General features: G+C 42.9%; 3 protein-coding genes across 9 annotated transcripts in view; 1 reads left to right on the top strand and 2 right to left on the bottom strand.

Moving 5' to 3' along the window:
- LOC101601253 (integrin subunit beta 3 binding protein) overlaps window positions 1-20569 on the top strand; it is a 108873-nt gene extending 88304 nt beyond the window's left edge. For 3 of the 6 annotated variants that reach the window (XM_045151155.1, XM_045151158.1, XM_045151160.1), the window contains one exon: window positions 19852-20569. Coding sequence is in view for 2 of the 6 variants with exons in the window: in XM_045151160.1 (XP_045007095.1) it covers window positions 19852-19859 (8 nt within the window). In the remaining 4 variants the exon portion in view is untranslated. The remainder of the gene's footprint in view (window positions 1-19851) is intronic. The other 3 variants (XM_045151156.1, XM_045151159.1, XM_045151161.1) reach the window with 2 other exon arrangements.
- Alg6 (ALG6 alpha-1,3-glucosyltransferase) overlaps window positions 1447-24665 on the bottom strand; it is a 64501-nt gene continuing 41282 nt past the window's right edge. The window contains exons 8-16 of one of the 2 annotated variants that reach the window (XM_045151153.1): window positions 21965-22150; window positions 21284-21419; window positions 18893-18978; window positions 17751-17835; window positions 10209-10279; window positions 6634-6702; window positions 6325-6523; window positions 5024-5155; window positions 1447-3751 (exon numbers count right to left, since the gene is read on the bottom strand). In XM_045151153.1, the coding sequence (XP_045007088.1) occupies window positions 3689-3751; window positions 5024-5155; window positions 6325-6523; window positions 6634-6702; window positions 10209-10279; window positions 17751-17835; window positions 18893-18978; window positions 21284-21419; window positions 21965-22150 (1027 nt within the window). In that variant the 3' untranslated portion in view covers window positions 1447-3688. Of the gene's footprint in view, window positions 3752-4827; window positions 5156-6324; window positions 6524-6633; window positions 6703-10208; window positions 10280-17750; window positions 17836-18892; window positions 18979-21283; window positions 21420-21964; window positions 22151-24665 lie in introns of those variants that run through there. The other variant, XM_045151152.1, reaches the window with a different exon arrangement.
- On the bottom strand, window positions 13173-16096 carry LOC123460912 (neuroligin-2-like). Its single transcript, XM_045151149.1, is given in 2 exon segments — window positions 13173-15615; window positions 15617-16096. Coding segments are annotated over 2 exon segments (2520 nt in total). The 5' UTR covers window positions 16094-16096; the 3' UTR covers window positions 13173-13572.

The following is a 24665-nucleotide window of genomic DNA, read 5'->3' as shown; positions in this document are numbered from 1 at the left end:
CAGTAGTAGCTTCTTCCCAGGCTTATGATTCCCTAGCCATAGGCTTGTGACTAGATTTTCAGTAGCAGGCATAAATTCCCTCCCATGGAGTGGGAAGAAAATTCATTTTTAAAACTTTTTTATTGACAACTTTCATAATTACAGACTAACAAACCATGATAATTCCCTCCCCTCCCCCACAAATCCTTCACAAATCCACTCTCCATTATATCCCCTCCCTTTATCCATTAGTTTCTCCTTTATTTTGATATCATCTTTTCCTCCTATGATGAGGGGTCTTGTGAAGGTAGTGCTAGGTACTTTGAGGTCATGGATACTGAAGCCAATTTGTCTGAATGACTGCATTGTAAGCAATCCTACCCTTTCTTTGGCTCTTCACTCTTTCTGCCACCTCTTCCACAATAGACTCTGAGCCTTGGAAGATGTAAGAGATATTTTACTGCAGAATGCTATTCTGTCACTTCTTCTCAGCACTGTGGTGCCTTTTGAGTCATCCCAGTGGTCATTGCCATCTGAAAACAGAAGCTTCTGTAGCAAAAGTGGGAGTAGCATTAACATATGGGTAGGAATGTTAAGTAAGGTGCTTACTAGGCAGTAATATCAGGCATGTATTCCCTCCCATGGAGTGGGCCTCCAGTCCAATTAAAGAACAGTTGGTTTCCCCCATAGCAGACACACCACTATTGCCCCCGTTCAGTCATTCAGCTGGTTGGCCAAACTTAAGGTTTGCAGTGTTCACTGTTTTCACCATTGATGACTTCTGTCTCCCACAGGGCTGCATGCAATGCTGCTTTTACCAGCTGTTTGTCAGCTGGCTTACAGGGAGGTTTTCAGCTCAGCTCCAGCTTGATTTCTCAGTGACCGTGAGCCCAAATTTAGTATCTATTTGTGGTGGGAAACCAACTCACTGGCACTGAAAATTTTCTAGTAATCTCTGGCTTCTGAGTGTTCCATTATCTAAATAAGTAGGTTTCCGTATGACTTATTCATATCCTCTTAAATTTTGATTAGCCATCCCTCCACCTTTCCTTTACTTACTCTCTTCCCCTGACCTCACTTAGGCCTTTTCACCCCCATTATTCTGTTCTTCTACTGACATGTATACAATACCATCCCCTTAAGTCCTCCCCTCTCCTTCCTCCCATACAGCTTACTCTTCTGGCTTACTGGCCTGGAGTTTTACTCCAACTCACATACAAGTCTTAACATTTGTTGCTAGGATCCACAAATGAGAAAGAACATGCAACTTTTGGTGTTCTGGGCCTGGGTTACCTCACTTTGTATAATCCTTCCCAGATCCATCCATTTCCCTACAAATTTCATAATGTCATTTTTCTTTACTGCTGAATAGAACTGTATAAATGTACCACATCTTCATTATCTGTTTATTAGTTAAGGGCCATCTAGACTGGTTCCATTTTCTAGTTAGTGTGAATACAGTGGCAATAAACATGGTTATACAAGTATCTAAGGTAGTGAAAAGAGTCCTTAGGATATATGCCTAGGAGTGGTATAGCTCATTTTTTAAATGAATTCAAGTAATCCTGCACTCTTGAGAAATAAAAGCACTCCTTAACTAGCCTTTAATTCAGCATATATTATAAGGCATATTCAAATTTCAAGCAGCTTACTTTACCCTCTCAGTAATATAAAACAAGTAACCAATTTAGTCCCTGATAGGACTTCTAAACAATGAAATGTGTATTACTTGCCTTGTAAAATGCAAAGAAAAAAATCTAAATTTGAATATCATTACTAAAGATTTCTTTAAAAAGAAAGATTTTCCCTTTTAGCTCACTACATCTGCAGAATTCATGACTTTTAAAAATTTTTATTAATTAGAAAACAGCTCTGTGGCCAAATCATGTGTTGGTCCCATTCCCCTCCTCCCCACCCCCATTCCATTGAGGACCCTCATCAATGGGGTTACTGCTATTCATCATGGGTTATGAATTATGAGATCAGCAGTCATGGTGGGGGTTGGGCAATACTTCTGACCATTCCTTCTTACCCTGTGGCTCTTAAGATCTTTCCACCCCCTCTTCCCCATGTTCCCTGAGCCTTGGCAGGTGTGTTTTAAGTCTACTTTAGTGTTCAGCTCTCAGCAACTTCTGGATTTCTACTTTGATACATTTTGAGTATCAACTGCCATCTCCCTGGTTCAGGCTCACCATGGGAGCAGCACTCATGCTTAACTTGCCAATTCTTCTTTGGTTTCACATGGACCTTGGCTGATATGCTCATCTCATGGTCAGAGTCAGCTATCTTTTCTTGTCATGTTGATGGATTTTGGCTCTCCCCAGTTTTCATTGCCTTCTACAAAAAACAGATTCTCCAACATAAAATGACAGCATCATGGGTTAAAGGGGTAAGTATAGTTAATTAAGAGAGGTTTTGATGGGTGTACCTCTCTTGGCCAAAGACTAGTGGGAGCTTCTCACTGGAGTCCATGACCATTGTCTCTTTAGGATTCTGACTTGATTCCAAGTACCAGCTCTGAGTTCCTTCCTTTGAGTGGGTCTCTCATCCAATCAATCAATTGGTTACCTGCATAGGCTGAGTGCTATTATTGATATGGGCATCTTGTCCAGCTGGTTGATTTCATAGCTAGCAGGATCCCCTGCTTGTTCATAACATTAGTGACCCAGCACTATGAGGGCTTGTCATCAGAAAGCTACCTTCCTTCCATATTCCAGCATGATCTTTTCATGCTCTGTGTTGGCAGCTTATGGTATCTTCAGCAGTTGGGGCTTACCTTTTAATTTTGGTGGGTAATCAAGTGTTTTTGCCTTGTTTGGGGGACCTCATAGGTCTGTATGACCAACAGCTCACTATGGGGTATAACCCATTTCTGGTACTGGGAATTACAAGCTAGCTCCCATGGCTTTAAAATTAGACTCCTCCTGCCCTCTCTGGGCCTCTTTCCTTCTATCCAGACAATCCCCCAGCCCCCACATTCCTATTCAGGGTTTTAAGTTTGCTATCCAGGAGAAAGTTTTCTTATGGTACTATTCATGTTGGCTTTAGTTTTGTATAAATCTCCTCCCACCCCTTTTCTCTTCCCCCCAAATCCTTTCACCCCTATTATCTGTCCTTCAAGTTGCCTGTCAAATATGCCTGCAACTCAAGATGTCCCAGGTCAGGAACGACATATGAGGGACAACATGCAACATTTGTCTTTCTGTGCTTGTGTAAGTTCACTTAGTATGGCTTTTTCCAAGTCCATCCATTTTCCTGTAAATTTCATTGAGCATTTTTCCATACCACTGAGAGTCTCTTGTGTATATGTACCACATCTTCATTAACCATTCATCTGTTGATGGGCATCTGGGCTGATTCAAGTCCCTAGCTATTGTGACTAGAGTAGCTATAAACATGGCTAAGCAAGAATCTCTGTAGGAAAGAGTAGAATCTTTAGGGTATATATGCCCATCAGTAGCAGAGTTAGATCAAATCATAGGTCTATTTTCAGCTTTTTGAGGAGTCTCCATACTGGTTTCCATAATGGTTGTACAAAGTTGCACTTCCACCAGGAGTAGATAAGGGTTCCTCTTTCTCTGCATACCCACATTTTTTGTCATTTAATTTTTTTGATGATTGCCATTCTGACTGTGATGAGATGGTGTTCCAGCTCCAAGTTGCTGAAGCCAACCAACCAAACACAGTTTATAGAAGAAAAGGATCTATTTCAGGTTTCCAGATCCAGGAGAAGTTCCATCAATGGTGGAAGAAGCTGCTTGCTTCCATACATCTAAACAGGAAAAAACAAAAAACAGGGGTCGGAAGAGACGCTCAGCAGTTAAAGTGTTTGCCTGCAAAGCCTAACAACCTGGGTTTGAGTCCCCCTAGTACCCACACTAAGCCAGTTGCACAAAGTGGCACATGTGTCTGGAGTTCATTTGCAGTGGGGCTATGCCAGGGCCACTGGATGGGAAGGAGGGAAGTTCTATGTTGCGGTTAGTGTGGCAACTACCACCTCACAGCAAGCATCAGACCAGGTTCATGTGGGGAAAGGAAGCTCCTGAGCTTGAGTGCCCAGTGTTCTGCCTGGCCTCTGGTGTGTGGTCAGCCCTAGAGTTATGTGGGCTGCAGTGCTAGCACTGCTGGAAAGGGTGTGCTGGGGGATCAGACATTCGGCTCCAGTGTGGCTGCAACTCTTTTCACAGCACTCTCACGACCTGATGCACGTAGGGGAGGGTTAAGAAGCCTACCTGGGCACAAATGCCTACCTATGCCCATCTGTTACCTGCCCTTTGGTGTGAATCAGCCTAGGGACCTTGTGGGACTCGTGCTGGTGTTCCAAGCTACAGCTAGGGAATTCTGCTCTAGAGTGGCAGGTTACGGCTGCCAGCTCTTTTAGGACCCAGTATGCACAGGGGGTGGGTGGGTGGTAGGAAACCCACCTGAGCTTCAGTGCCCAACTGCCAGGTGTCTAAGGGTGGATTCCACTTTGGATCCTTCCTGTGGGCTGTAGTGGTGACTGGAACTTGGGGGTGAGATCTGTTTAGAGAACTCTCCTAGAGGCTACCTACCGCTGGGTTGCCCTTGCTATCTGCATGCACCCCTTCTGGGTGTTTTTCTTTTCTTTTTTGCATATGGGACCCTGTTCCAAAAAGATCTGCTGATACTGTTGAGGCAAGGCCTAGAGGATCTGGTGGAAGCCTTTCCCAAGCAGGCATTGAGATTCCCAGCTGCAGTTGCTAGCTCCTGACAACTTTATAGAATACCTTTCCTAAGTAGGAACTGAGACATGAGACACTTATTTTACCACTTACATAGGCTCTGCTTTGGCCAAGCAATACAAAGAAAATAAAACCTCCATTAGTCTTTGATAGCCATATACATTTATTGTGTGTAAATAACAATGCCTTTTCATCATTTCCTGTAATTCCACAATTCTCAAAATGAAAATTTCATTTATATGTAACAAAAAGATCCCTTTTGTTTGGTAATACAGCTAGTTGATTTTCTTCCCATTTCTTCCAATTTTTGAATCCCATATGATTATAATGTTGAAGTATACCCAAAAAAACAGGAAGTTCATACAGGATACAAAACACACCAACACAGGAAATAAGTCTGGTAATTTCTTCGGAGGATCCAATGTGACAGTCATCAGTGTCAGAAGGACCATAGAGACTACTGAAGAAAGATACTAAAAAAGATAAGAGTTATTACGGAATAGCATAGAAGGTAAAGTTAAAGGTACTGGTAATATTAATTTGTAGTTATTATGTGAGTAGAACTGAGGATAAGTGTGTCTTTTGGTGGGGGAAGTCCAATCTGTTCTATAGGTAGTTGTCAACCTTGCCTTCATACTAGGATCACCCAAGAGATTTTTGAGTCTTGATGCACATACCATACCCCAGACAAATGAAATCAGAATTTAAGGGTAGCTCTAAATACTAATACCTATTATTAAAAGCTCTCCAAAGGCTTTCCCAGATGCTCCTAACAGCATTGTTCATACTAGCCAAACCCAACCTAATGCCCAATGATTGATGGATAAATGAAATGTGGTAATCCACATAATGGATTTTAGTAATAAAAAAAAAATATCGACATATACTACTACAACATGGATGAACCTCAAAAACTATGCCATGAAGCTGGGTATAGTAGTGCATGCCTTTAATCCCAGCACTGGGAAGGCAGAGGTAGGAGGATTACTATGAGTTCAGCTTGAGACCAGAGTGAATTCCAGGTCATCTTGGGCTAGAGTGAGACCCTACCTTGAAAAACCAAAAAAATAAAATGATGCTATAAAAGAAACCAGTCAAGAGACTGCATTTCAATGATTCCATGTTATAGACTGAACTGTGTCCCCCTTCAAAACCTACATGTTGGGACTGGAAAGATGGTTTAGCTGATAAGGTGCATGCCTGCAAAGCCTAAGGACCCTGGCTCATTTTCCAGGTCCCATGTAAGCCAGATGTACATGATGGTGCATGTATCTGGAGTTTGTTAGCAGTGACTAGAGGCCTGGCACAACCATTCTCACTCTCTCTCTCTCTCTCTCTTAAATAATTTTTTTTTAATTTACATGTTGAAGACTAAAACCCCCAACATTTGGACATACAGCTTTTAGAAAGGCAGTTATGATGCAATGAAGTAAGAATGAGGCCATACTTCCTAATGAAGACAAATCCCACAGATTATTCCTGTGTACATAAGGTAGAGGCCATGTGAGGACAAGATGTATGTCAACCAGAAAGAGAAGCCTTACAGAAAGAAAAGAAAAAAGTGAAAACAAAAAAAAATTAAATAATTTGAAAAACTAGTGACATGCTGGAAAAATATACTCCCTAAGACCTAACAACTTACCAAATATTGTATAATTCTGGGGAGAAATGTAAACCATGGCAGGTATTTCCTAACAGAAATGGAGAAGGATTTCAACTGCAGTTCTTCTTCAGAAATCTTTTCAAGTATTGGAAAAAAAGTTGCACAAGCCGTAAAAAATGACATCACTGTCACAACTGAGGGCATTAGGAGCCCATCTTTTAACAGAAGAGGTAACATACTGTAATGAAAGATGGGGGGGCATCAAGTCAAATGCTAATACTTTGTAAAAAAATTTAAGTGAATATGTAAGAATTATAGTGAAAATATATGGAAATTGGTTTGACTCACCTAAATGTTGACACAAGTAAAAACCAAGTTGACATAAAAGGAATTTCATTTAAAACTAAGCAAACTGGTCTAAAATGACAAAGAAAAAGTATTTTAATATGTATAATATAATTTCAATTACAACTTATAAAACACATAAACACATTCAATATAATTTTCAAAGTTAGCTTGAAAGAAAAAAGCCAATTCTCCATATAGACTGGTTTTTATAACAGTCCAAACTAAACAGGTGGTAACTGGGCAGAACAGAATACCGCTGTTTCATTGTACCACCAGCAAAGCTTATAGCACGTTAACAGTACCGAGAGAAAGATCACATAAGGTTGACCTGAATCTTCAGAAAAGAGACTTGTGTACAGCACATCTTAGTGGGGAAATAGAAGATGAATTCCCAGGGCAGTTGTTTTCAAACTTCCTCCATGTTAGTATTACTCAGCTAGTCACAAGCTGGAGTTCTGACAGATGAGATTATCATGTCAATGAAGAAAGAATAATAGAATGAATTATAAACAGAAACCCACGGTAACAGTGGACTAAAAGAAGAGGTGAAAACTAAGCATGAGGAGTTACAAGGAAAGGGAGATAGCAGAGGAACTGAAAATACAGTGTCAATCAGTGGGGCTACTAGATTACCCACAACATCTGTTTAGGGGCATCAGCCCTAGTCCCTGGTCCAATACCTTCTGAATTCAACTGCATACATGTGCAAAGCTAGGCTTATCTCTGGTGCATATTGTGTGACCTGTTTTGTCATACGTATCTGGAAATACTTTTATTGTAAACAGCTGATAGAACACTCTGCAAGTATCAACTAGTATTTTCTTTTCATTTTGTTTTGTTGAGGTACAGTTTCATTCTAGCCCAGGCTGACCTGAAATCCACTGTGTAGTCTCAGGGTGGCCTTGAACTCACAGCGATCCTCCTACCTCCACCTACCAGATGCTGGGATTAAAGGTGTGTACCACCATGCCTGGCTTTTTTCTTTTCTAATATTGATGGCTATTGAATAATTGTTGCTACTACTCCCATTATTTTATAGTTTTCTTTAGTTACTTGAGAGAAATAGGCAGGGAAAGAAAGAGAATGGGTGTACCAGGGCCTTCAGCTGCTGCAAATGAACTCCAGATGTGTGCGCCCCTTGTGCATCTGGCTTACATGGATCCTGGGGAATTGAGCCTGGGTCCTTTGGCTTTGCAGGCAAGTGCCTTAAACACTAAGCCATCCCTCCAGCCCAACTGCCATTATTTTAGTACTTACTTTAAAAATGTTCCATAGGAAGCTATGTGTGGTGGTATATACCTTTACTTACAGCACTCAGGAGGCAGAGGTAGGGGAACGGCTTTGATTTCAAGGCCAGCCTGAGACTACATAGTAAATTCCAGGTCAGCCTGGGCTAGAGTGAAACCCTACCTCAAAAGAAAAAGAAAAATGTTCCATAAGGTTTAAGCATTCTCTGCTTTCTTAAAAGGATGGCTTTTTTCCACATCAACTAACATACAAGATTTATAAGCCTTCTTCAATGAATTTTAAATCAATCAAAATGGATTCATCAGCAAGAATGTAGTAGGTTTTCTGGTTCGTAATTCTTTCCCATTTATTCATTCAAAATATAGTTATCAAAGCCAGTGATCAAAAGTCCATTATAGGGCTGGAGAGATGGCTTAGGGGTTATGTTTAACTGTCCAGGTCCCACATAAGCCAGATGCAAATGCCCCAAGTGTGAAAGATGACCCATGCGCACAAGGTGGTGCATGTATCTAGAGTTCAATTGCAGTGGCAGAAGGCCCTGGTGTGCTAATTTTCTCTCTCTCTCTCTCATAAAACAAAATAAACAAACATCTATTACACATAGACATTGCTGTAAAAATAATTGAAAGGACTGGCTTAGCAGTTAAGGCATTTGCCTGTAAAGCCAAAAGACCAAGGTTCTATTACCCAGGACCCATGTTAGCCAGATGCACAAGGTGGCACATGCATCTGGAGTTCATTTGCAGTGGTTAGAGGCCCTGGTGTGCCCATTCTCATTCTCTCTCTCTATGTCAAATAAATAAATAAATATAAAATATTTTTAAAATAATTGAACGATAAATATAACCCTACCTTAACTTCAAAGTACATTAAAATTCATACTTGAGCAACAAAATTCCCTACACCTACTTGTCTCTCATTCTTCCCCTTCATCGGTTTGAGCTATCCATACCTGGATGAAAAAAAAAAAAAAAAAAAAAAAGCTAAAGGTTCTAGTATCACCTACACGGTCCTACAGTATTCAGATCCCTCATACCTTGGAAGTAAGTGGTAAAATCCAACTAAGATTTAGGCTTCAAGCATGACATGTCCTCCCAATCTGCAGGGATAAGAGTCTGTAGTGTTCACAGGAAGGATACCTGCTATAGTCAGCTCAGATGTTTAACTCACATTCTGCACTGGTCTTCTATATCAGCCTCATGAGCACATGGTAAAGCTCTATCTACAGGCAGTGCTCCCTTCCACTCCTCACCACCACTCGGTTCAGGTCTTCTACATCAGCCTCACAAGCACAAGGTGAAACTCCACCTACAGGCAGTGCTTCCTTCTACTCCTCACCACCACTCAGTTCAAGTCTTTTACATCAGCCTCACAAGAACAGGGTGAAACTCCATCTACAGGTAGTGCTCCCTTCCACTCCTCACCACCATTCAGTTCAGGTCTTCTAAGTCAGCCTTACGAGCACAAGGTGAAACTCCACCTACACATAATGCTCCCTTCCACTCCTCACCACCCATACAGGTCTTCTACGACAGCCTCACGAGCACATGGTGGGATTTATGGTAGCAGCTTATGGACTGACTTAGGAGAGAATTTAAGTATTCCAAAGTGTCTTAGGCAAATACTGTTTTATTATTAGGATAATATATCCCCAAATTTCACCAGTACTTTCTGTAAAAGGCAGAAAATTTTAAGGGCCTGGCATTGTGGTGCATGTCTTTAATCCCAACCCTTATGAGGCAGAGGTAGGAGGATTGCCATTTTGTGTTAGAGGCCACCCTGAGACTACATAGTGAATTCCAGGTCAGCCTGGGCCAGAGTGAGACCCTACCTCGGAAAGAAAAAAGGGCAGAAAAATTTTTAATGCTCCTAAACAAGGTGGTCTGATAAGGATTGACAACAGGGTCTAAAAATCTTCACCTTCAGGTTACAAAGTGGGGGAGATAGGACAAAGGAGGCAACATATGAAAGGCCCCATGGCAGTAAATAGAGAAGGTTTCAAACAGATGTGGAAGTCAATGAGATGATGAAGTCAATGAGATGATGAAACTAGAGGTAAAGAACAGGCTCAAATGTGAGAAATTCTTGTTGGAAAATGTGTATCTGCACAGAGAAGATACAAAGAAATAGGAAGACATGTGAAGTATATTCTAGCAACTGTTTTGGTTTAAAACATTTTTTAAAGAAGTTAATGCATCATCACTCTGATAAAAATATAAATATGCCAAAATGTGCTTTATTTTGCATTTAAATTAGGATTTACCTATAAGTCGTAAATTCACTTATACATAATAAATTAAGTGCATATTTTAGAGATTTCTACTTACAGTGACACCAAGAGAATGGACTTTTCATGTACTTGGAAAGAAAATAAAAAGAATGATAGTGCACAGCTAACCTTTAAGAAAAAAAAAGGGGGTAAAATAATATGTAACAACTTGCAAAATATATCAACTTAATTATACCTCAACATTTAAAAAATTTTTGAATATTTGCTGTAGTTACCAACTAAAGGTAAAACCAAATGTTAAAATATAGTTTAAAACAATGATTATAAAGCTATAATTTTACTGTGACTCAGTTAACAAACAAAACTACTGAGTATGTGAAATACACTAATCATATCTTCATCCTCCCTTGGCTAAACTAATTTAACAGTATAAGTACAAAAAGATCAAAATCTAAAACTGCAAAAAAATAAAATCTATTGCAATGTTTTTTTAAAAAATGTGCTTCAATAAAATCTAGTAAAGGTTTTATAAATTAATCTATTTGAGATTTTAAATTTCTTAACTATCTATATACATCTAGTTAGTTACTCAAGCCAATAGGTTGAATTACAATCAATATACCTTATTGAATGGTACTTCCTACATTGGTCTCTGCTCCCCATTGCAGACCTCAGCCACACCTGGACTGGTGCAGTAATGTGACTGGGAGCGCTCTTGCTCCTTACAGTCTGTTCTCCAAGCAGCTACATCACATCATGTAACTTCCCTGTTTAAATCTCCCACTAGCTTCTCATGACTTATCAAATAAAATCCAAATTCCCATGAGACTTCGCTCCTGTCTTCTTCTACTTTATCAGTTACTGTCACCTTCATTCACTTCAACCCAGCCACTTCATATCTATTATGTATGCTTAGAGCAACCTAAATGTGTTCCTGTCTTTAAAAATTTTGATTTTATCAAATTAAGGCCAAGGCTTTCTGTCTTCTTCTAGTTGGTCATTCATTTCCTGGCCCTAATACCTTTTCTTTGGCAAGGTAAGTTCAATCTAAAGTAATGCTCTCAGGGCTGGAGAGATGGCTTAGCGGTTAAACGCTTGCCTGTGAAGCCTAAGGACCCCGGTTCGAGGCTCGGTTCCCCAGGTCCCACGTTAGCCAGATGCACAAGGGGGCGCACGCGTCTGGAGTTCATTTGCAGAGGCTGGAAGCCCTGGCACGCCCATTCTCTCTCTGTCCCTCTATCTGTCCTTCTCTCTGTGTCTGTCACTCTCAAATAAATAAAACAAACAAACAAAAAAATTTAAAAAACTAAGGATCAACTCGGTCCAGGAATTGAGCAACACAGACAGACCCTGTCCAATCTACCCCATCAGTGCTCTCGTGCACGCTCTTTGTCCTCGTTCCTCTCCTCCCATTTTTTAGTACGCATTACCCCCAGATACTCTTACTGAGGTTTGTTTTATTTCTTTTTTTTTTTTTTTTTTTTTTTTTTTTTTTTTTTTTAAAATTTAAAATTTTTATATTTAAAATATTCTCATCTTTTGCCAGGTTTAAAAATGTGTACAGAGCCGCAAAGGGTTGGGGTGGGGTCACGGGATTGTTCTGGAGGGGCTGGGTATTGGAATTGGAGTCCGTGGCTATATCATGGGGTTCCCCCAGCCCCGCTCTCATGCCCTAGGTCTGGGGATATCTGCCTACATGGCTCAAGGCCCAGGCTGATAGCATTTGGAAGGCATGGCTGCTCCAAGAATTGCTAGACCAGGCAGGGAAAGGGCCAGAAAAGAACTACATTTCCATGGGTGGAAGTGGGAGGAAGGCCAGGGAACTCAAGACCAGGATTCTGGATCTGGGCGTCAGTGGAAGACAGCACCCCACCCCTATACACGTTTGGCACTAGCATCCCACAGAGAGCCACACGACACCTCCACTGGTGTCCCCTACGATGGTTCTTTTCCCCAGAGCGCCTAAACCCAAGGACCTCTGGGCAGCTGCCTCACACATTTCCTTTCAAATTCTCCCTGCTGGTATCTGCCCAAGCCCCTGTCCCCTACGGCCCCCTCCATCTGCTCCTCGGTGCAGCTGACCTCATTCTCTCCTCAAACTGCCCATGCAACCTTTCTCCGCGTTCGTTCCCTCCCTCCCCTCTGCTCCTTTCCATCCATCAGCCTGAGCAGGTAGGGAGGGGAGCAGGTCAGAGAAGGTGAAGAGAGAAAGCTGGTCTGACCCGGAGATGGGGACAACTTTGACACAGGAACCAGGGGGGAGCGAGGAGCCGCGGCAGAGAGGGCGGCGTGACACAGAGACAAGGCGTGGGTAAGAGCCCCCTTCACTGCCCTCTGTTGTTTCCCTCAACCTGGCCTAGGACTAGGGGATCCTTGGCACATTTTGAAGTTCTCCGCCCGCCCCCAACCCACCGACCCAGTTTGGCACAGATGATCAATGTTCTGAGGACTGAGGGAAAGGCTGTCCTCAGGCCCCACGAGGGCTCTGGTCAAACATGCATGGCTTCTGTGGGTGGCATATGCCATGCCCCCATCCTCTCATCTCAGCAGCTCCCTCGGTTTGTACACCCCCTTAGCTTCTGTCACGCTGAAGTCCATTCCCACCTGTTACGTGAGGAGGAACTGAGTGCTGGGCCTGCGGCTTGGGGGGTGCAGGGAAGTGCTGGGGAGACGGGGACCCTCTGCCTGGGAAGCACACATCCACATGCAAGAACATGTCTCCATTCAGTGAAATGTGTCCTGGACCATGGGAAAAGACATTTCCAGGCCGCAGTGGGAGCACAGGTCTCCCTTCCCCTTGGCAGGAAATCAGTTGTCTGCAGAAGGCAAGGGCCTTCCTAGGAGACCGTGCTTGTCCTGACTTGTGCCATGGGGGGAAACATGCTTTGTAGGGGTGACGGGGAGAGTGGGATCGGGGTGTCTGTGATGTCGTTGCTGCTCCTCGGGTACCACCCTCTGTTGTCTGGTGGCCAAGGGTCACTGTATATAAACACTTCTCTTCCAGGGTCTCCAAGGATTGGGAGAGGAGGAGGAGGGCCAGAGGCATGAGGGAACAGGATTCTGGGGTACAAATCCCCACAGGAATTCTTTGAGGGGGTCAACATGTGTCCAGTGCGGCAAAAAAAAACCTCACCCTGCACATGGGAAAACACCCCCTGATGCGTAAAGCACACCTCCACATGGGAAAAGACTTCCACATCTCCACACACCGTACACTGGTGTCCCAATGGAGGGCATAAACCTCCCCCCAGGTGTTCAAAGTCCCAGGTCCAGAGAAGAGGACGGGCCTCTCCGCATGGGAGAAGCTTGCATCCCAGTGAGGAATCCCATGTCCGCCTTAATGCTGCTCGATGACCTGTGACAACTCCACAGTAGACAAGCCTGGTGCCAAGTCCTCCTCCCTGCCTTCAGAGAGGCCTGGGCTGGGGAGGGCTGGGGAGGCAGGCTCCCCAAGCTGCCCCCTATACCCGAGTGGTGGAGTGGGGATGGGGTAGCGTGTTGTTGTGGCTGGCAGCGGTGGGGGGAGGCGGCGGGAAGGGCCCGAAAGGATGAAGAGACGGAGGCGGTGGGGGTGGTGGGGGTCCTAGGCCACTAGGCAGCAGGGTCAGGGCCCCAGGGGCCAAGAGAGGCACATCGTCCGGTGCCCGGCGCAGGGCCAGGGTGTAGTCGGGTGGGCAGGCGGGGCGCAGGGCCTCAGCAGGGTCCGCCCCCACGCCACCGCCCCGCTTCAGCTGCAGAGACACCAGCTCCTCCTCCGGGGGCAGCTCTCGGCCAGCAGTGGGGAGCAGGGGTCCTCCACCAGGCACACCTGAGCCCGAGCCTCCGGGCGGGCTGAGCCTCCGGCACCGCAGTTCCTGCCTCCGGTCCCGCTTGTAGTAGAGGGCGGCGAAGGCGAGGATGTTGAGGAAGAGGAGGGAGGCTCCCACGGCCACCGTGACGCTGAGCTCCGTGGAGTAGTCCCGCGAGTCCCCGGGGAAGCGGTCATAGGCCCTGGGACCCAGCTCCAGGTCAGAGTCAGATGGCAGGGGGGTCTGCAGAGGTGGGCGGCGTGTGCCAGGGGAGCCGTGACTCGGCGGGTGAACGGACTGGTGGGTGGCATAGGGAGGCAGGCGCGTGGTGGTGGTGAAGAGCTCCGTGTGCAGGTTGTGCAGGTGGGGCACGAGCTCCAGCCAGAAGGCCACCTTGTTGGCCCGGTAGTTGTCGCGCACGCGCGGCTTCAGGCCGATGTGCAGGTACTGCTTCTCCTTGCTGCTGAACTTGCTCCACACCACCTCTTCGAAGCGGTTGGGCTTGGTGTGGATGAACTTGGTGTCCTGTGGCACAGGCTGGTTGGGGTCACCAGTCTTGGCGAAGTTGGTCCAGTAGGTCATGACTACTGCGCTGAGCATGACGTCATTCTTGGAGAAGTTGCAGGGGAAGAGGTCAGTGGCGCCCACCATGGGCACACCAAAGACATAGGGAAGCTCGTCCCCATGGGCTGCATCTGCCCACTCTGGCCGGCCCTCAGCCTGGCAGTGGTGATAGAAGGTATAAAAGTAGACAGGGGACTGGTAGTCGGCGTGCAGCTTGGCAGTGGCCACAGCCGGCGCTACCCACTGGTGGTCAGTGAAGAGGGCCAGCAGAGTCTTGCGCCGCATCTCGCCATTGTCCCGGTCCGCCCAGTCGGTGTACATGAACTTGATGGTCTCCCGCAGCACGTCCTTGCCCTCGGGGTAGCCATACAGGTTGTCGACGAAGTTGGAGACAGTGAAATCGAAGGCGCTGGCGGACACGCCGTCCTCGCTCTCGGCAGAGTCCTCCACGAACTTGAGGCCCTCCCCCTGGTTGACGCCGATGAGCATGTCGTAGTTCAGGAACTCCCCCTGCTGCATGAGGATCTCAGGATCGTCAGGGACCACGTCGCCGTCCACCACAGGCCCAAAGGCGATATGGTAGCGGGCGGGCTGCACATCCTGGTCCACCAGCTCTCTGGAAGGCTTCCGGCGCAGACACTCCACGGCCTCAGCAGTGTCCTCCCGGTCGCAGCCCACCTTGGCTGCCAGCAGTCGCGTGTACTTGAGCGGCTGGTAGTTGACAGACCAGCTGGAAATGGCGGTGCCACTTTGAGCAATGGCCTTCTGGAACAGCCCTTCTGAATGGTGGGAGAGAATCAGCAGGTTGACACAGGAGGCCCCTGCCCCAGACCCAAAGATGGTGATGCGCTCAGGATCGCCTCCAAAGTGGGCGATGTTTTCACTGAGCCATCGCAGGGCCTGGATCTGGTCCAGGAGCCCGTAGTTGCCTTTTGCAGCCTGGTCACCAGTGCTGAGAAAACCGAGTACCCCAAGACGGTAGTTGAGCGTGGCTACGATGACGTTGCCATAGGCAGCCAGGACTGAGCCGTTGAACATGTTCCCGGTGCCCTCCATGTAGGAGCCGCCATGTAGAAACAGCATGACGGGTTTCTTCCCGGAGTCCCGAATATCTGTGTCTGGCGGATTGAGCGTCGCCTCGTCACGTTTTTTTTGTGAGCGGACCGTCCTCGGTGGGCACGTAGAGGTTGAGGTACAGGCAGTCCTCGCTCTGGTTCTGCACGTAGGTGGCGGCTGCCTCCAAGTTGTCGGTGAACCACACGGGCAGCATGATGGCCGGCAGGGCCCCGTGCAGGTTCTGCGGGCAGGCGGGCGGCAGCGCGGTGGCGTTGCGCACGCCGGGCCACGAGGCGGGGGCCTCCGGCGGCTGGAAGCGACGGGCGCCCAGGGGCGGCGTGGCGTAGGGCACGCCCAAGAACTGCACGACGGGGCCCAGGATCTCGTTGTTGAGCTCGCGCCGCACGCCGCGCACTCGCCCGTAGGCGGTGTTCACCACCGGGAAGCGCTCTTCCCCGAGGCTGCCGAGGCCCAGGCCCGGGCCGCCCGGGGCACCGCCGCCGCCGCCGCCGGGACCCCCTCCTCCCCGTTGAGCCCCAGCCAGCCCCACCAGACACAACGCCAGGAGCCACATGCTGATCGGGGGACCCCCCCTCCCTCCCCCTTGTTTTATTTCTTGTCCATCTCCTGCCACTACTGTGAAAGGACCCAAGCAAGAAGTAGGAATGTTATCTGTCAATCATTTATATATCACTACCCAGAAAAAGAACTGGCACATTAGAGGAAACACAGTATTACTGGAATAAATATAAATCATTTTGCTGCTTAGATATACTGATTCATATTACTTATAACCTTAATTATACATTTATATTTCTAACATTGTTATTTACACTTTAAAGTCCTATTCCATTATATCTGACATATACATTTCCTTAGCATGCTATTTTCTAGAAAGACAACCTTACACAAATTTGAAGCATTTCAAGTTAGACCCATTAAGGAGATCATCCTATAGACTATTAACAGATGACTTAGTGTGCTAAGAGTTTATTCACAGACTGAAACAACAAAATGAATCAATTAAGGGCTAGAGACATGCTTATAATTTAAGGCACTTGACTGCAAAGCCAAAGGACCCAGGTTTGATTCCCCAGTACCCACATAAACCTTATGCACAAGGTGGCATATGCATCTGAGTTTGTTTACAGTAGTTGGAGGCCCTGGTATGCCAATTCTACTTATCTTCCTCTCTCTCAAATAAATATTTAAAAATAAATTTGGACAAAAAGGCATCAATAACATAAAGCTAGTCTGTAGAGTGTCTGTCTACTAAGTGCATAGCACTAGGTTCAATCCCTAGCGTGGGGGAAAAAAAAAAAAAACAACTGAAATACACTCTTTGGTACTGTGACACTGAAATACAGCATTTCACTCTTGACTCTGCTCTAACTTGTTTTGAGAATGCAAATGTACATAATTGGCAGTCCCAGAACAGAAGCGTGAACATCTAACATCTAATTAAGTCCACTGGTATTTGCTTTTTTTCACCAATTGAATGTTCTCAAAACTTAAGATACTTTTAAAGTCATTTTACAGACCAAGACACACACAGGAACAAAATTTTTGATATGTGAGTTCACTGAGAAAAACTAAGCTGTCAGAAATTATGCACTGTCCTTAAATTGACACAAATCATTTAGAAGATTTGTTCTATCTTGTTCCTAAAATCTGTACTTTCATTTAGTCTTCTACAATTTGGCCATTGTTTTTGACAACCTGTTTCTTTTCCTACCCACATGCACATACACACCACACAAATTTTATTGTTTAATAATCCATCTCAGAATGCTCCTCTATTGAGTATCTTTTCTGCTATACAGATCTGGCCCAGCTTTCAAAATCTGGCCTAAATCCAAATTGCTTTAAACAGCTGCCTAAACTCTTCCTCCAAGATCATATCTCCCTTTCCCACATCATCACAGGACTTGATTTGTGCCTGACAGAACTTAGCACCAGCTGCTTGACAGCATGATTACTTTAGTACATGTTTATCACTACTATTTTCTTCTTTGTGTACCCTCATTAACCAATAAAAAACAAAAACTAAGGAGCCTAGTGCCCAACACAGCATCCAGTATGGGAAATAGTCTTAAATGTTTGCCAAATAAATGAATGTCTTATCTTCCAACCCAATCAATCTCGTTCAAGACAAGAAAATTACTTCCAATATTTTTTTAAATATTAGTTAAAGCAATAATTAAATATCTAAAGTAAAATGAGAAACTTACCAGAGTATATCTGAATCCTTTGGGAGAGGGCTGAAGTGTTAACTTTATACATGCAGGAAGCAAGCTCAAAAATGTAAAACAAAAGCTAAAAAGTAATAAAAATTTTTCTTTGAGAAGCAGATATCTATCTAAAACAAATATTTTTAAAAATATAAGAATCACATTATCAAAGTTGATTTCAAATTAGTTAGAACTGTAACATTTAAATAAAATCTATACATTGAAATGCACAAACTATATGTGATTAAAACAAAAAAAAACAAATATAATACTAAATATTGTTATCCTAGTATTTAATATTACATTCACAAAAGACATAGAGGTCAATTACCAGGCATTCAGAATAAGAAAACAATCAGATAGAGGGAGGTAATACTGTATTTTTAACACATTCATAAATTTACTCAAAGACTCCCTTTGGCCCTCATTTCACAAAAGTGAAATACGATTTTCAAGCCCATGGAGAATCAGAACAAAGTGTAACAGGAATAAGAGTTATTGTAGCTTCCCTTAGTGATGGCTGATGAATGGGGAAGAGACAGAACTCCAATACAGACACAACAAGAGAAGCACCAGAGCCACTTAGCATCTATGACAAGCAGATCTTGAGACCTGAAAATAGGACCAGATTCTCTCACTTGTGGTGGTTCTTATCAACTAGTTTCCAAACTTCCTTTCCTGTGTACTCACTGCCAAGATAGGTTACAGGGATATTCTGACAGCTGGCACACAAAAGAAGGGCAACACCCATCTAGTTACTCCAACACTGTCTTATTTGGTTCATTTAAGTCAATCATAGGGGAGTTTGACCTAAGTACCTGACTGAAACAGCTCTGAAGAGAGCTCAAGCCTTCCCTAACACCAGCTTGGCACAGTCATACTTAGTTCCCAGAAAGTTTTCATTCCTCTTGCCTGCCTTGTAGATTATGGCTTGCTTGCCCAACAACCTCCACAACTACATACATACACACATAATTATTTGAAATAAGTAGAAGGTGAAAGAGAGAGAGAAAACCTATTACTATATAGACAGACAATTTTAAGTGGGAAAGTCACTACAGAACAACATTTCAGATAAATGAAATATTACTGTATTTTAGAGAATAGCTTGTAAAATACTACACATAAACTCTGTTTATTACCTGATTGCTACCTGGATGTGATGTGACAAAATGTCCTTAATCTTTAGAAAAATATTGACACTGCACCATATATTGGCTACTTTATCCTTAAAAAAAAAAGATTTGTTAGTTTTACATTTTGTTGTAATTGAAAGAAGTATTAAACCTATGAAATACAACCCATAATCTCTAAACTTTCATTCACATTTATAACCAAATAGATTAAACTTTTCATTTTGGGCATGTGTGTGTGTGTGTGTGTGTGTGTGTGTGTGTGGTAGGTGTGGTATATGCATGTGTTCATGCCTTGAGGTACCCCATGCACTTGCTTGCAGCAAGGTACACTAGCCTGTAGTGACTAGAGCAAACTCATAATCCCTCGTCTACCAATTCTTATTTCAGGCAGTCTTACTGATTCTGAAGCTTGCCATTTATTGTTAATTTTCCGCATATATTGCAACAATTTCTGGTTCTCTGTTTCCTTGCAGAACTGGGATTACCAGAATGCATGCTTATGCCCAGCTGTTTATATGGGTCCTAGAGATTTGAACTCTGGTGGTCTCAGGACCTTGTGCTTGAGCAGTCTCCCCAGCCCTATATTCAACTCTTCAAGCAATAAAAACAAACACCTGTAATCTCAAGCATTTTTTCCTCTTTTCAATGGAAGTTTAACTAAATCATTAGTCAACCATAATAAAGATATACCAATGAAATACTTACTATTTTTCAAAGAATAGTACACTATCCATAAATACTGAAAATATTCCTTTGGGAAGTTTTCCAAGAAATCCTTTTATCACAAATTTGTAAAACTCATATTAACTTGACTCATTTTATTAAAAATTTTAATTTATTTCAACTAATCTACTAACAATGACAGTATCTAACTGCTAATAAATCAAGAATTTAAAAACTACTACTGTGCAAAGATCATTTTTAAAATTTAATCTGTAATTACTGTTCTTCCATTCTTTACACAGCTGCATAGCACACAGATGTGTGGGCATGACATCGGGAAAGTAACATCTCTGACAACTGCACCATCCCACTTTCCTGTGCTGCATCAAAGAAAAGCTCTCAGCTTGTGAGGTGAACAATGAAAGGGAAACAAAGCACTATCAACCATGCCCATCTTCATAATTATGAGAGACATTATTTCTGAAGTGGCAGATACAGCAAATCACCAAGTAGCTTTCATAGAAAACCCAGTTTTCTTTACTTAGGTGCTAACATTAGAAGCTATATAAGAAGACTGGAGCACAGCTGTCAAACATTCACAACTCTGCTATTTAATAGTCATATAAATCTCTGACCTCAGTTTTCTGTCTGGAAAGTGGGGCCTAACAGCCATCTCAGAGCTGCTGAAAGGATCGCATGAAATCACAAGGAGCAGTCTGGCACCTAGAAGTGACGATAGTCACCAGTTTCTGCATCTGTCATCCCCACTGAGTCATGTGTTCCTCTGCCTTCATAAAAATTCACTCCTCACTTAAGTTTCTTTCATAATGCTTGCTCCATCCTCTCATAAATCCACTGAAAGATATTCTATAGGATCATACATTCAAAAATTATTACAAAGATATGGGCTGGAGAGATAGCTTAGTGGTTAAGGTGCTTGCCTGCAAAGCCTAAAGACCAATGTTTGACTCTCCAGATCCCACATTAGCCAGATGCACAAAGGTGAGGCAAGCACAGTTGCACATGCCTAGTAAGTGGCACAAGCATCTGGAGTTTGCAGTGGCTGAGGCCCTGTCATACCAATTCTCTATCTCCTCTCTCTCTTACATGCTCTCAAAATTTAAAAAAAAAAATTTTTAAGCTAAAAAAATTACATAGATATGATTGGTAATTTGTAAAAGAAACGTTATTCAAAAGCAAATTATCTATAAATATGTTGTCTCTGTCTAACTTTATTAAATGGCATTTTGTTCCAGAAAAATGATTTGTTTAATTTAATTACTAAACCTACATGATCAAATTATTCATGTAATGAAAGTTTAACATGAATGATTAGGCTGGCATTAAATGGAAGATTCTCATTAAAAATTACTATGAATGAGGGTATTGTATCTCATTAGAAATTATGAGATCTTTCTGAAGCATGATTTCTAGTTCAACAAATAACTGTTACACTAAAAAGCTGATATAGTCAAAAAAAATTACAGACATACTGATTATGTAGCTGCCACATCTCATGTTGTCTTTCATTATAGACCTAATTTTAGCAAAAAATACTACCTACTGCTATGAGGAGCTACAAATGCCAGCTCACTAGAGGGTGAGTGAGTGACCAGGAATGACTGCAGGGGGAAAGCAGCTCTTCCTGTCCCTTTTGTCTTCTACATGAGCTCCCCAAAGGCCACAAGAAAGCTACAGTAATGAAAAGGTGAACAGGAAAGTTTTTAAACATGCCTCAAACAATCCACGGTCAACTGGAAAGAGTCTTCTTAGGACCTGCCAGACTTGCTCCCCTTCTGTTAAGAAGGGCAGCCAGCAGAGAAGAAAGGAAGCCAGCACAGTACAAGCTAGCTTCAGCAACAACCCAAACCTAGAAGAGAAGACAGATGAGCAGTAATAAGCCAGGGAAAGGCCAACAGTTCAGCAAAGGTGATGCCAATCCCATTAATTATAATAAATGCAAACAAATAGTAATACTCAATCTATACTACCAATATAAATATAAAACACTGAAAATTTCCAGGTAGGCATTTCTCCAACAAAAAGACTTCTGTTGTTATCCTAATTATGCATTTAACTTGAATGCTATTTCTATGGAAATAAAGGCATGCAGTCATGAAAAATGCCAAATGGAGAGGCATTTATACTTCTCCAAGATGTGTATGATGTAGTAAGCCTTAACAGCTAACATTCTCCAGCAGTGCTCTAACAAAGTTAAGTGTACACTGACCCTAAGTTATTCTATCAATGGAGATTTAAAGGAATACAGAATATGACTTAAGGTCTTTCCTCCTGTTCACCTATGGCCAACATAGTTATAAACACCCACCTAAGAGAAAGACCACCTTCCTCCAAATAAGTATGCAAAATTCTCTGAAGTAATATTGTGAATTCTATGTTTTAAAAGTTACTCACCCCTTTCCTTTGAGGCCTTTTTTAAGACACTTGCCAAGTAAAAAGCAAAAAAATGGCAGGGAGTGGTAAAGTTCCATCTGCTTATAATTTAAAGCTAAGCAAAATGCGAGTGACCCTAGCAGGTCCCAGTCACAAGATACTCCAAGAATACCCCACAAAGCAAAGCCAAGACTCACAGAATTATATATGTTACTATGTCAAGGAAATTATCTCAATTTACACAACATATTTCTTATGTGATTTTAAAACATATATGTAGTGCTGGAGAGATGGCTTAGCAGTTAAATGTTTGCCTGTGAAGCTTAAGGACCCCTGTTTGAGGCTCAATTCCCCAGTACCCATGTAAGCCAGATGCACAAAGTGGCACATGTATCTGGAGTTCGTTTCCAATGGCTGGAGGCCCTAGTGGGACCATTCTCTCTCTGTCGCTCTCAAAAAAAATATTTTATACACACACACACACACACACACGTGTGTGTGTGTGTGTGTGTGTGTGTGTGTGTCCATATATATGTATGTAGAGTGAAGGCTACATCTAAGTAGAAACATATAATTTTATATTCATCATTTTGATACTAACAGCCTCAAATATATTAAATCTATTACTAAACAGCAACTAATGTGGAGAGGGATAAAAGAGCTCTAAATATTTACAACACAGCTTTGCTTTTGTTAGATACTTCAGATATTGCTATCATATGCCAAAATCTATGCTTACCAAAGTATGGACTTAATACAGGTGATGATGGTAAAGTCAAGCCAATTTTCTAGAGCACAAAAGAAACAAATAGGGGCTGGAGAGATGGCTCAGAGGTTAAGGCACTTGCCTACAAAACCTAATGACTTCGGTTTGATTCCCTAGTACCCATGTAAAGCCAAATGCACAAAGTGGTGCGTGTGTTTGGAGTTCATTTGTTGTGGCAAGAGGCCTGGCTTTCCCTCCTCACCCTCTGTTTGCAAATAAATAAATAAAATATGTTAAGAAAGATAAGTAGAACAAGTTTCTGACTGATAAGCTTAGTAAAAAAAGAGCTGAAATAAATCATGAAAGACATAAGTGTTCTGCAGAACACAACTAAAGAACATGAGCCTTAAAAACCAATGTACCTGGGCTAGGATGGCTTAGCAGTTAAGGCACTTGTCTGAAAAGCCAAAGGACCCAGGTTTGATTCCCCAGGACCCACATAAGCCAGACGCACAAGGTGGCACATGTGTCTGGAGTTTGCAGTGGCTAGAAGGCCCTTGCGCATCCATATTCTCTCTCTCTCTCTCTCAAATAAATAAAAATAATTTTTTAAATAAAAAAACAGATGTACCCATGCTATCCAAACCATCTGTGAGGAACACCTCCACCTAAACATATCGCTGTACATGCTTAGTGGCCCCCCAAGTAAGTAACAACAACAATTACACCAGTAGCAACGAATAACTATACAATGTTTACCACTTTCAGGGGATTACTTTAAGTGCTTTACAAACATTAACTCAATTCTCAAAGCAAGCTTACCAAGTAAGAGCTATTATCACCATTTAAAAAGAAGGGGAAAATATACAATGGTTAAGATAATGTGTGCCCACAAAAATCACATAACCCAAACGCTTTAAGACTTAAATCTATAAACCACAAAAAATAAAGATTTACCAGAATAGATAAAAGAAAAAATGACTAACACTCAGTGAAAATACAAAACATCAAAAGCTTTTCCAGAGCTAGGGCATGGTGGCACACGCCCTTAATCCCAACATTGGGGAGACAGAGGTAGGGACCACAAAATGAGACCTTCCCTCAAAACAAAACAAAAACAAACAAAAATATCTTTTCCATCATTGTTAAGAATGTTAACTGGAGGATTGGGGGATGGCTCAGCAGTCAAAGGCACTTGCTTGCTAAGGTTGTCAACATGGATTCGATTCCCCAGTACCCACATAAAGCCAGATGCACAAAGTGATACATGCGTCTGAAGTAAGTGTCAAGAGGCCCTGGTGTGCCCATTTCCATTCATTAATTTCTCTCTCTCTCTGCAAATAAATGAATGAATGATTGAATGTTAACTGGAACATTAGGCTTAAAAACAGTTCAAGATAACTCAGCAATCCCACCTACAAGAAATACACACACACACACACACACACACACACACAGAGTTATAAAAATGTTTATAGCAGTATTCATAGCCAAAAAATGTGGAAACCACCCAAATGCCAGTTAGTGACAGAGCTGTGCCTAGTCACACAATGGAGTATTGTAGAGCACTGAAATTGGACAACTCCAGCCGCCAAGCACAGAGGATTACCTACTGTAGTGTTTCTTTTACAGAATTTAAGAATGAGAGGGCTACACTGTGGTAGTGTCTGCAGTTAGTATGTGGCTGCCTGTGGAAAAGGATGGGAGAAGTTCCCAGAAGTGTATGAAAGGGCAGTTTGGGTGGTAACAGTGCTCTACTTCTTGTCTGAGAATACTTTGCCAATTCACTGATGTTTTGCATAGTGTTCTATATAAATATCATATGTCAAAGGAAATACAATTTTCAAACTGATTTTTTTTTTAAGTAGGGTCTCACTCTAGCCCAAGTTGACCTGGTACTTACTCTGTAGTCCCAGCTGGCCTTGAACTCACAGCAGTCCTCCTACCTCTGCCTCCCCAATGGTGGGATTAAGGCATGAGCCACCATGGATGGCCTTGATTTTAAACAAATCTTTA

Source organism: Jaculus jaculus, chromosome 5 (genome assembly GCF_020740685.1).
Source record: "Jaculus jaculus isolate mJacJac1 chromosome 5, mJacJac1.mat.Y.cur, whole genome shotgun sequence".
Lineage (NCBI taxonomy): Eukaryota > Metazoa > Chordata > Mammalia > Rodentia > Dipodidae > Jaculus > Jaculus jaculus.
The sequence above is the reverse complement of the archived record's forward strand: the minus strand, read 5'-3'. Positions and strand labels throughout refer to the sequence as shown.